The sequence below is a fragment of the Lolium rigidum genome, chromosome 1 (assembly GCF_022539505.1).
Source record: "Lolium rigidum isolate FL_2022 chromosome 1, APGP_CSIRO_Lrig_0.1, whole genome shotgun sequence".
In the NCBI taxonomy this organism is placed as follows: domain Eukaryota; kingdom Viridiplantae; phylum Streptophyta; class Magnoliopsida; order Poales; family Poaceae; genus Lolium; species Lolium rigidum.
In genome coordinates this window covers 105,553,973-105,565,731 of record NC_061508.1, presented here as the reverse complement: position 1 = coordinate 105,565,731, position 11,759 = coordinate 105,553,973, and the positions used below count along the sequence as shown (strand labels likewise).

At 44.1% G+C, this 11,759-nt stretch overlaps 1 protein-coding gene and 1 long non-coding RNA gene across 6 annotated transcripts; one reads left to right on the top strand and one right to left on the bottom strand.

The window, feature by feature from the left end:
* Positions 1-1,150: 1,150 nt before the first annotated feature.
* On the top strand, positions 1,151-5,631 carry LOC124679149. 4 transcript variants are annotated; one of them, XR_006994838.1, is made up of 5 exons: positions 1,151-1,311; positions 1,464-1,592; positions 3,380-3,544; positions 4,520-4,667; positions 4,832-5,631. It is a non-coding gene; the product is annotated as an uncharacterized LOC124679149 (long non-coding RNA). The 4 variants fall into 4 exon arrangements; XR_006994834.1 differs by lacking the exons at positions 1,151-1,311; positions 1,464-1,592 and adding an exon at positions 2,565-2,832; XR_006994836.1 differs by lacking the exons at positions 1,151-1,311; positions 1,464-1,592 and adding an exon at positions 2,565-3,088.
* A 1,855-nt stretch (positions 5,632-7,486) lies between these two features.
* LOC124708600 (E3 ubiquitin-protein ligase IPI1-like) lies at positions 7,487-11,324 on the bottom strand. 2 transcript variants are annotated; one of them, XM_047240370.1, is made up of 6 exons: positions 11,194-11,324; positions 9,793-9,956; positions 9,451-9,509; positions 8,921-8,946; positions 8,480-8,846; positions 7,487-8,290 (listed from the first exon to the last, which is right to left on the bottom strand). In XM_047240370.1, the coding sequence occupies exons 1-6, from the start codon at positions 11,306-11,308 to the stop codon at positions 7,765-7,767; spliced, it is 1,257 nt and encodes a 418-aa protein (XP_047096326.1). In that variant the 5' UTR covers positions 11,309-11,324; the 3' UTR covers positions 7,487-7,764. The 2 variants fall into 2 exon arrangements, with proteins under 2 accessions (XP_047096326.1, XP_047096264.1); XM_047240308.1 differs by having other exon boundaries at positions 9,451-9,494; positions 11,194-11,323.
* Between the last annotated feature and the right edge of the window lie 435 nt (positions 11,325-11,759).

Sequence of the window (11,759 nt, the reverse complement as noted above, 5' to 3'; positions counted from 1 at the left end):
TTACCACATTTTTTATTCTTTCAACTGATATACTTCCAGAATTTCAAAATCAACCCTGTCGATTCACCATTTATCTTCTTACTCTTGAAGTCTATTCTTCTATGTGCTTTCTCACAAAATTAACGCGGATGCTGTTTGGTGAGTTGGTGTTGAAGGATGTGTTGAGACAAAAGAGCTAGTGGACCATGCCTTGATATGAAGACAGTATGCCAGCCAGTACATAACTACTATATAACTACTATATTAAAGATGAACAAACTTCTTTTTTCTTAGAATTTTGAGATCTGCTCTGAATTAAACCTGTGTAAACTTTTGGAGCTCTCTAGGATTTTTAGAGTGTGGGAAACACCTATGCAGTTATTTTTCCCTTTCTTAGAGGGGTGGCTATAGCATTTTACGAATGGTCAAAGCGGTGGCACCGCTTAACTGCATCGATTCTTGACGCGCTCTCTCTTTCTTACCTCCGTTCTGTCCTCTTCTTCCTCCTCCGTCAAGGCACGGCCCCGTCGCCTTCCTCCCTTTCCTCCAATTTCCCTCTACCTCGACCCTCTTCTATCAAAAAAAATCAACGGTCGCAGGCTGCAGCGACGATGCGGCGCGTGCAGAGGTCGTGTCGGCCATCATCGACGAGGAGGAGGATCGCGGGTACGGCGCAGCGCTGATGACGGCGGCGGCGGGCACCGCGATGCGCTCTACTCGCTCGCCGTCATCCAGTTCAGCGGCAGAGGCTGCTCCAAGAACGACCGTGACCTCCGCACGGACGCCGCGCGCCGCCTCGCTCGGCCACATCGACGCGATTCGCGAGTGGGCACTGCCTGCAGGATGGCTATGGCGTGCGCTGCTCGCTGCTCGACGGGCGCCGCCTCCTCATCCAGGCCAACGCCAGGGGCTTGCGGCCGCGTCGGCCTCGCTCTTCAAGGCCTCTCGCGGGCGCCACTCGTGCCTGCTCAGCGACTTCTGATGCCGCGCCGCCGCCGCCCGCGCACGCCACCAACCGGTTCCTATCTGGGGGGTTCGCGTCACGGCTGCTGGGCGCGGAGAGCGGCCTTGACTCCGCGCCGATGGAGGAGGACAGCGGCTCCGGCGGGGGCCTAAGCCGCGCGGCGCCTCACCACGGGAGGCCGCCAGCGGCGTTGGATTTGGACTGCAGGCGGCAGGTCCCTACGGTCGTCGATCTGGGCACGGTGTTGCGTGTCGACCTTGTGCCTGCAAACGGCACAACTGCTGGTGGATGCCGGTCACGCAGCAGCGCTCCCAATTCCTCGAGCTGTTCGCTCCCACAGGGGTCCCAAATTGGGCAAAATTCACCTGGTATAATTCGTTGTTTGGACTTTGTTTTTACGGCACTGCATTCCTATTTCGATCCTCGAAGCAATCTGCACAACGGCTTCGTTTCGTCTTGCCTCAGTCTCGATCTGGCAATCTCCGTTCATGGAGTCTCTCCTGACGGCGTCCCCTTGCAGGTTGCGGGAGCAGGTGGCGCCAAGGCTAGCGCGCAGGCCGCATGTAGCCAAGCAGCCAACGCAAGGTTCAGCTGAGCTACCCTCAAGGCCAGACAATCACAGCTTCACCGTTCTTGTGGTGCATCCTAGGTAGGCTCCTGGTCCTAGCAATAGTACTCCAGTTTTTAGTCACCAAACCATATTTAATATATACTATATTGTTCTCCCCCGATTAATTAGTTAATTACATCGACACGTACAAGTGCATCCATTCAATTTGATACTTTTCCAGCTTTTGCGTAATATGTACTATATTGTTCTCCCCCGATTAATTAGTTAATTACATTGACACGTACAAGTGCATCCATTCAATTTGATATTTTTCCAGCTTTTGCGTAGATGTGTATCATCTTTTTGTGCTTGGAAAACAAACTGGGTTTGTAAGATTTATTGGCCAGATATCTCTCGAGAGTTGAGAGTAATATGTTCGAGGATATCAATTATTAGTATATATCACTGAAGATATCTTTTCACAGAATATCAAAAGTAGCATCTGTATATGTTTTCTTCACTTCACACCCCTTCTAGCATAGGACATAGGTGCTGAAGTGAATTTGTTTTGCTCCAAAAAAAAAAATCATATGAGATGTCGTGCCTGTAGGTCCGAGCACCAAAGCTAGAGATGCTAATGGATTGCTTATGTGGCACCGCCATATTATTATTCATATATCTGCGTACTAGAACAGCTAATTAACATAGATTTTACTCTGTGACAGTGAATTAATCATCTCTGTAGAGGCGCGCCCTTTTGACTAAGAGATGAGATCCCCAAAATCACAACAAAAGCCATTAACCATCCCTATAAAGACCATTTTGACTAAAATATGAGATCACCAAAATTCCTATGCATTATCTGTTCTACACCCGATTTTCTGAATCAAGGCAAGAGATTATCCAAGAGGACAATATTTGACTGTTTCTTTTTACCTTATTTCCTCGTGGATATTGCTCATATAGGTACACGTAAATATTAACTTCAATGTTTTTCCAATGCAGGTATGTCTCATATAGATACATGTGCCTCTCGGAATTGTGACCCAAGCAGGAGATAGCCGAGTGATTACTGCCAAACTGATCTACATTTATGCCAACCATTTTGTTGCATGATTTTACTATTTCAATGCTGGTATGCAGTATGATCTATGAGTAGAGCTTAGTAGATAGCCTCTTAATGTTTGTGATAGTGTATTTCAGATAGCCTTTTTGTAGAAGGATAGAACTGATATCTAAGCAAATTGTGACCCAAGCAGGAGATAGCCAGTGATTACTGCCAAACTGATCTACATTTATGCCAACCATTTTGTTGCATGATTTTACTATTTCAATGCTGGTATGCAGTATGATCTATGAGTAGAGCTTAGTAGATAGCCTCTTAATGTTTGTGATAGTGTATTTCAGAGAGCCTTTTTGTAGAAGGATAGAACTGATATCTAAGCAAATCATATGTTTTTAGAGTCCAGTGAAGAGTGCTTTTGTTCCACACTTGCTGTTGGTTCCTGTAGATTTCCCTGCCGGGCAATGGTCATGTTTTCACCACAAAGCTGAGCTTGTAGGCGTGATATGTTACTGCCCTAGGAAAGCTGCAGGTCTGGTTTGAAATATCTCAAGTCACAACTGCAATAATTTGTAGCTTTTCAGTTTATCCATCCCCAAAATCAAATTTCGAGTCAAGATTTGGATGAAACTTTTAGACCATTCAGGTTGACACCGGTATTGGAGAAACAATTGTGCTACACTTTCTTCTTTTCAAAATATAATATGAAACCTTACATATGATGCAATTATCAACCCATAATATTTTAAACTGAAGTGAGTTGTGCATTGTTTAAAAAATTATGTGATACACTCTGGATTCTGATATTCCTTCCTCATTTCAGGGGTTACAAACGCGTCATTCAGCGAACTTCTCTTCAGACATCTGACTTTCTTAAAGATGATTGCTTGAAGATATAATGCACTCTAGGATTTTTGTGTCGACTATTGAATATTGATTACTCCAGGCCACAGTCCATTCAGGTGCCATACTTCAACATTGCCTACCGGTAAGGCATCATATTTTAGAGTTGGCAGGGAGCACCATAAATGTTTAAGTGTAGTTGCTCTAAAAAAATCCATATATGTTTAAGTGCAGTTGCTCTAAAAAAACCAGTAGGTATATATAGTGTCTTATGTTATTCTAAGGTTTTAGTCCAGACATATATGTGGATCCAGAATTAGAACACCACGTATATATGTGTGGTTTTGTTATTTGCGTGGCTGTGGATGTTTGTAATTCATAGTCGTTATCAGATTTGACAATTAGTTATTCTTACATGCTATGAGATTTAAATCTAACTGTGTTATAGCAAATCCAAGGATCAATGCGGTATGCAGAAGAAAAGAATCATGCATCAGTTTCAGAGCTTGGTACTAACCACCAAGAGGTAGAGAAAGGAAACACATAAAGTAAATTTTGTACATGCCGGTTTGCAGAAGTATAAAGGGTCCACATAAAGTAAATTGTGTACATGCCAGTTTGCAAAATTAGCAATACTGATGGTAACCCAATCTGGCTTATACTGTTCTCTCAAGCAATTAGAGAGCTTGGAAGCACAGCTATGTAGCTGAGGTTTCCACAGAGAGAACAAAGACATCCGAAATGATTCAGTCACCGCGGGTATTAATTCCAGTGGAGGGTTCCCTTTGTGCATCATTATATCACAGATAAATTATGTTCTGTCTAAGATATGCCACTGAAATGTTTTCAAGCATTATCATTTAATGGTAAAGCAATAGTGTGATTGTCATTGTTTCAGTTGTAGGTGAGGCATTGCATGACTTTATCCTTATCACCTTGGTTATGTATATTCTATCTTTTATTTCTCCTCCTTCATACTTTTCTTCTTCTCTATTTATTTATCAAATCAAGTTGTTTCAGTTGTTGACTTCATTCAGATTAAGCAAGATACATCTTCTCACCGCATTGTCTAGCTTGTGATTTATTTAGGAATATTGATGCTACAACTATATGCTCACAGGGAGATTGGAAGAATAATCGTGCAGATTTCCCTGCTGAAAGATTTCTGGCCTCGAGGATACCAATGTGTTGCTTGCATCTAGGAGTACAGGGTTCAAACAACTCGACAACAGCCATATGAGGTAGACATTGTTGTCGACAACCAAGAGGTATCTTCTGAAAACTTGACACTTGGCTTGCTTATTGTCAAAAACAATATGTAACCATTTACATCTACACTTAGTTATTTGTCACAATTCAGCTTCATGCATCCTACTTTCTGTACCATGCTATCATAATAAAATCAGCTAACTTTGTCCTGATTTTCTTATAGGCATGCAACCCTCTATCCATGTCCGAACATAGGCCAAGTTAATAACATCATTTGCCTTCACACTGCACTTCCGAATTGTATTTCTACATTGTTTCTAGATACCCTACTTCCATGAAAGGGTTGCAGCCTTGATTTGAATAGAAGAGCTCATGCCGGAGACCAAAGGAAAAAAGCACATATCAGGCATCCACAGAGGAGTCGATCCAGTTGAAACTTAGACATCGAAACCATACAAGCCATCTGCCTATCATAAGGAAGGACACACAAAAGGAAGGAGAGCGTCTTCTCCACTAGATAGATGTCAGCTTCCCAAACGGTGCCAAAGCCAAGCCTTCCACAAGGAGCTCACCTGTGGTGTTGTTCCTTACCATAATAGACGAATGCATGGAAAACATCGTCCTATCCCCTGATTGCAAGGACAACTTCGACAAGTACCGATGGTTTTACAAGTAGAAAGAATCAAATAATTGTCTTGGCATGGTGTTCTAATTAATGTGTTTTTAGGCTATGGTTATTATCAAATGTGTGTCCTGTTTTATATTTAATTGTATTGTTCCATTTATGTTTAATGGTGTACTGAAAATTATGACGAGATACAACACATCAGCTAATCTGGACATTATGTACTGCATGCATCTACATTTCTGCTCTATAGATGGTTTCTCTCATGGCCCGTTTGAATGTTAGTGAAAGTGACAAACTAGCATTTTTGTAGAACTAGGCAATGCACTCTTGAAAAAAGACCCATCTTATAAAAGAACATCGTTTATACTTTAATTTGAAGTTACATCTCAGGCGCGGCGGCATAACTAACAGGGTGATGGCAAAAACCTCGGATTCGTCTACCAATAACGAGGCAGTAAGGGGGATAATCACAAGGAAAGGGTGGACAATGTGACTAACATTGGACAACCGTCGAGAAGAACAGAGAACATAATTTACTCCACTATTCAGACAAACCTAATACACACTAAATAATGTTACTTTTGTGACGAGTAGGAAAAGATAACACATTTTCCTCTCTTGTTTCGTATTTCTGGGTAAAAGGCAATATATATTGATATCAAGCTGATACGAGAACATAATTTTAAGAGCCAGTGAAGACTTCAAGGATTTACACAACCAAAATTTTAATACAAAAAAAAAATCAAAAGATATGACTCAAAAAAAAGTACCGCTGAAGAGATCAAGAGCATACGGCCATACCAACCTTTTTTTTTTTGACGTAATACCAACCATTATTTGACAACACATATTCACCAGGAATGGTTTTCCACAAGCTACACATATTGAGTTGAGTTCAGAGTTTGAGTCAAGGAAGCTAGTACCTACAGTCGAAATAAGAGCACCCATGTTGATACAAGCAAGCCAGGTTTACACTCCTATCATATATGCATGTTTTCAATCAGAATATGAGAGATCCATAGCAGCTTGCACTAGACACTGTTTTTTTTTTTTTTGAACAGATAAGGCCACGAAGGGCCTGGAAGCTCCATTAAGTGGTGGGAACAATTACAAAGAAGACCTTGGCTTTAGGAACAATAGCACAAGAGTCCAAAGAAATTACAAAAAGGAACCCAGAAAGATGGAAAACAAAGCAATCGGGTCCTTCTTCTCCACCGCGACGATTACTAGATCTTGAGCCATGGTCGCTGGCGGCGACGCCGGGGACTGCACCACTTGGTTCGTCACCAGGATGGATCACCAGGCCAAGATCGTAGATCTTCCCCATCAGCACTTCGGTCTGGAGGAAGTAGATATTCCCCGGAGCAGCAGCTACCGAGGTGCGGAGAGGCCCCCTTGGCCAAAGATAGCAGCGGCTACAGACGCCAACGCTAAGGATCTGCCGCCGATTTAGAGCTTCCGACTAGGTGAGCACCACACGCTCACCGGTGTGCCTCCAGACTCCAGATCGACGAATCCCCGAGCTCACCTCCTCATGTCTGTCTCCACGACCACTAGGAGAAGGAAGAGCTGGCGAGGAACTCACCGGGACCAGAGCTAGAGAGAGGTAGCGGGATCTCATCACCGCCTGAGAAAGCCCACAACGTCGCCTCTTCTCCTCGCCTCCACGGCCGGCCAGAAGAAGCTCCGTCGTATGCCGCCACAAGCATCGCCCCTCCCCCTCGCCTCCATGGCCGGCCAGGGGGGGCTCTGCCTTACAACTCCTCAGCAGCAGAAGATCCGCGACCGCTGATTTATTCATGGAGACCGTGGCTCCCTCGTTGCTTCCATGCTCCAACCATAGGAGACAGAGGAACAAGAAGAAGAGCCCTACTCCCCAGATCTTGCCACCGAGATCCGAGGCACACCTCCAAAACGCCACAGAGGGACGAAAACTAAAAGGGAAACCTAAATATGTACATCCGGCGCCATCTCCTCTCCATCTCCGGCCGGCTATTCCGGCGGAGAGGAGGTGGGAGAGGCCCGGTGAGGAGGGGAGGGAGGGCAGCTAGGAGGGGAGGGAGGGAAGCTACTGTAGCTCGATTATTTAGCCTAGATGGTAAACTATTCTGCTTTTGCAGTAGCACTATATCGACAGAGTCAGGATGAAATGTTTCAGCACCACAAGAGTGCTGCGTAAGCAAACAAACAGTGATCTACCAAAACTTGTGCAGCATCCAACGACACATTATCCCAGAGGAGCAACTGCGATAACAAGGAACCAACATCACAATTATGTCCAATGGCAGCAGTTGCAGTTCACCGCACTTTAAGCGCAATATACAAACAGTTCTGGCCACCGCAACATATGCGACAGGATAAACAACAGCCATTTTAACGAAATCAAGGGATCCTGGCAAGAAAACCCTTAACCACCGAGCACATTGGTGGCACCATTCAGGTCCCTTCGACAGTCTATCTCAATTTCTCTTGAAACAAATAATTCCCGACTAATGTAGACATATACACAGCAATGGGAGAAATAGCCTTCACAAGAACGGCGGCATCCTCTGGGGAGGCACAGGATGGTAAATATTATCCGGGTGGCTCTGCAGTATCCGCTCTCCAGCAGCAGGTCTTCGAGTAAAACTTCCATGTGTGCTGTTCTGGATTGGATTGAACGTGCTCCACCAGTGAGGTTCGCCGTCAACAGGGACCCAGGGAAATGGTGCAAAGCCCTCCCGACCCCACCCATATGGTCGATCAACAGGTCTAGGGACACCCTCGCTATCAGAGGAAAGGTTTCTGTTTACAGGTGCAGTGGGGGCAAATCCATGGGGCACTCCAACTTCAGCTGAGGATGCTGCTGCTGCAATGAAAGATGTAATTGCCAAAGCCCTTGGCCTGACCCTCCTGGTTGTAGGAGGGAAAGGGCTGCTCTGCATTGAGGAGTGCATCGACTGTTGATACATATGGCCCCTTGCGCCATGACCATGGCCTCTAGTTTCCGCCATAACAGCTGGTATTGACCCTAATGGTGGTGCCACCAGATTGCTTCCGTTGCGAGGTGTGGGCCTGCAGTATTTGAACAAGTCAACTTTTTAAGAGGTAAGCAATTAGGTGGTTTCGCATAGGAAGAAACAGGCATGACCTGCAGCATGTAGCTAAATTTTATTGAGCTTTCCATACTTTTGATGTTCTGAAGAGGGGTCTATCTAGAAAGTAGGAATTTAGAGTTCAAATATATTCATGAATTGGGCATACCTGTGGACTAGGGGATGGTGATGTACATATGGTCTCGATCGTTGTTGGCTGCTAGTTTCATATCTGGGTAGTCCAATACCAAATGGAGGTACAGAATGATCTGGGATTCCTGATACAGGAAGATTACTCAAATATCTGTGCTCACTATCAAGATTTCTTGAGTCAGTTGCATGGAAACCTTGGGCATCTCTCAAGTCAGGAGATGTATGGCCTTCTGCGCCAGTTGGATGGCGATGAAATGAAGGGCCTTCAGTACCCGGATTTGAACTAGAAGGCACGTGCATGGGATGGAGAAAACCACGGAGTGAAAGATATGGGCAAACAAGTGAACTGCTTGCAGCACTTGAATGATCTCCGGCTGTATGATCTTCATAACAGGAAAAAAAATCAATAAACAAGATTGAAACTTAAGGAGTTCAAAGACTGGGTTGATATGCTTACAAGACGTTGGTTCCACTTCACCCTCCCTGCAAAAAAGCACTGGGCTAATTTAGAAGTTGAAGATTTGAAATATATAATTCTTTGAAGAACCCGAGGAGGTGTACAGTATCACCACAGCGTAAACAAGCTAGGTTTTATAACATGCAACCTTGGGTATTACAAAATTGTGCTGGGTGAAAACTGCAAGCACTATCCCAAAGCATGCATGTCAAGCACTGGTGGTGTCAATGATAGGAACAATAAAATGGCTTCCCTCAAGGTAGTAGGTTGCAGAAATAAAGGTTCCATTCAACTTGGGATTTTGGCCTACACTTCAATCTTTTGACACATAAAACTTAAGAGAGACAATCAGGAAGGAAGCATCTAAGACAATGTGAAAAAGCAATACCAACATATCCATCGATATGATATAAAGTCACAACATATTCTCTTACGGAAGTTAGTTAGTGCATATTTCGCTTCTTGCTTGTAGATCACTAACGACATGTTTCAAAAAACATATTTATTAAGATGTGAGGAGACATCCTTACTCAAATACAGATGATAGTTGTGTGAATCCATTAAAGGGGCACCACTGAAATCCAAATGGCTGCAAATCAATACAACAAAACAATAAAAATATATATATGGGACATGTCAAATGTTGTCAGACGACGATGACATGCATAAACTGAAACAGCCTTCTATAACAGAAAAATGAACGTGAGTAACACACAGAAACCGTAAGACACACGGCTCATGAAACCTCGTCGCGCGCATATGTTGTTCAAACTTTAAAAAAACACTATTTAGGACGAAACTTGAACAGCAAAATACAATTCAATATTGTTTTCATCCCCTAGGTGTGTATTTACCATCAAAAGAGCACTTACAAGATCGGAAGTGATGTCATAGGTTTCACCAGTCACCCAGCCACCTATATCAATATCAGGAGATGGGCGATGTCCAGTTGCATAAAGCCAGCGACCTTTCTCTATCTTCCGGCAATTAGGGCATTGCATTGCTCCTTTAGCATTGAATGCTGATCCAATGCAATCTAGCAGAAAAATAAGTTGTTTAGTTCAACAGGCGTGTAGTAGCATGCCAGTGTGTATTTTGAAGCATGGATACATATGCACACATAGGAAATGATATAGAGACATGCTTGGCAGCACAAAACAGGCCCACAATAAAAGCTAATAGTATATAAAATAGTCATACAGACATGGACTAATTTGCTTGTGGTATACACAAGATCTAAATCAGATGAGATATATAATCTAAAGATGGGCATAATTCAAGCTAGTCTTTTCATGGTATACAAGCTAAATTTGTTCACTAGCATAGCTACATGATGTGTAGACACGTAGCTTTAATTGTTGTTTGAAGATGATCAAAGCAAATTCCAGAATGAGGTGCCACTTCTTGAATGCATGATTTATCTGAGCAGGTTAAGTGATTGGTCAAGGAACTTGAAAAAAGAGTCTAATTTGCTTCCAGAACTCCTAAATGTGTATTGTTATTGAATTCCCTCAATTCACTATATGTGTAGATCTGTAGCTCTAACTTTTGTTTGAGGAAAAGACAGCAGGTACACTTCAAAACAAATTAAGCTAACATAAAAAAAAAACAGCCAAATAACAGAGCAGGCAGCGACAAAACTCTCGAGGAACAGTAACGATTTAGGCAACCACCGCAGCACTTGGCTGCTTTACGGGGAACGAGGCACATAAATGGTGATAATAACCGAAGCACCACATTCAACCCGTGAACAGCAACATGGAATCAAATAAACATTGCAATGGATAGAGGGCATAGATTGCGCTGGAGCGACAAGCACCAAGCCAAATGAATTTATAGCTAAAAGCCTAGAAGAATGCCGCGCGCCATAAATAAATCTAGCTATCCTCGGCGCGACGCATCTCGAATGGAAATCATCAACAAATCATATGCTGGAAATGACCCTCGCTCACGCAGGCCTCGGAGCTCTTAACAGGTGCACGCAAATTCACCACGATTATCGGATTATGACCATTTCTACACGCAATTTCACTTCACCATTATCCACACCTGCGAACTTTTCCTGGTTCAATACAACCACGCCGATCGCCCCTTTTTAAATCGATGACCAATAATCTAACCACGTCTGCTCTACATCGAATTACCGGGGCTAAAGCTCGTCCCTCTCTCGTGCACGGATCCGGTTCACGGAAAGCACAGCCTAGCTAGCAGAGTTTTCTTGTTCAAAGAAATTTAAAAAATTAGAGAAGGAAGGTCGGGGCAAGGAACCGGACCTAGGTGGAACTCGTGGCCGCATTGCAGCTTGGCGACGGACCTGCCGCCGCCGACCGGATCCAGGCAGATGGAGCACGCGGCGTGATCGGGCGGCGGCGACCTCTCCAGATCCATCACCTCGCCTCCTCTCCCCAGCTAGCGCCCGGGCTCCCCCTGCCTCCCTCTCTCGCGGGCGCGCTCGTGGGGGGGCGGCAGCGGGCTCGCACGGGAGAGGAGAGGAGAGGAGAGGGAGGGAGAATGGGGAGATGTTGGCGGGGAGAGAGGAGAGAAACGAGGAGGGTGTGTCCGAACGAACGGAATGGGGTGGGTTGGAATTTGCTGAAATGATAACGAAAAGAACAAAAAAGGATGGATAAGAATGTGCGGTTGCGCTGGACCAACTTTTGTGAAATTTGCATTTAGTTCGCGTGTTGTTCTGCGATTTGTATACGAGAATACACATGGTTTTGGTTTTCTATCAAGAATTTTGTCATTTTTGCCACTATGCTTCTTAAAATAAAGACTTTCGCTCCGCTTTAAGCAATAGCCATACAAGAATTCGCGAATAAAAAAAAAAGACGATGGG

Excerpts from the sequence above, each read along its gene's own strand:
- LOC124708600 (XM_047240370.1), bottom strand. The coding sequence starts at position 11,308 with ATGGATCTGGAGAGGTCGCCGCCGCCCGATCACGCCGCGTGCTCCATC. Across the intron at positions 9,957-11,193 it reads CGGCCACGAGTTCCACCTAG|ATTGCATTGGATCAGCATTC; the intron begins GTCCGGTTCCTT and ends TTTTTCTGCTAG. Across the intron at positions 8,947-9,450 it reads CAACTATCATCTGTATTTGA|GGAGGGTGAAGTGGAACCAA; the intron begins GTAAGGATGTCT and ends GCTTTTTTGCAG.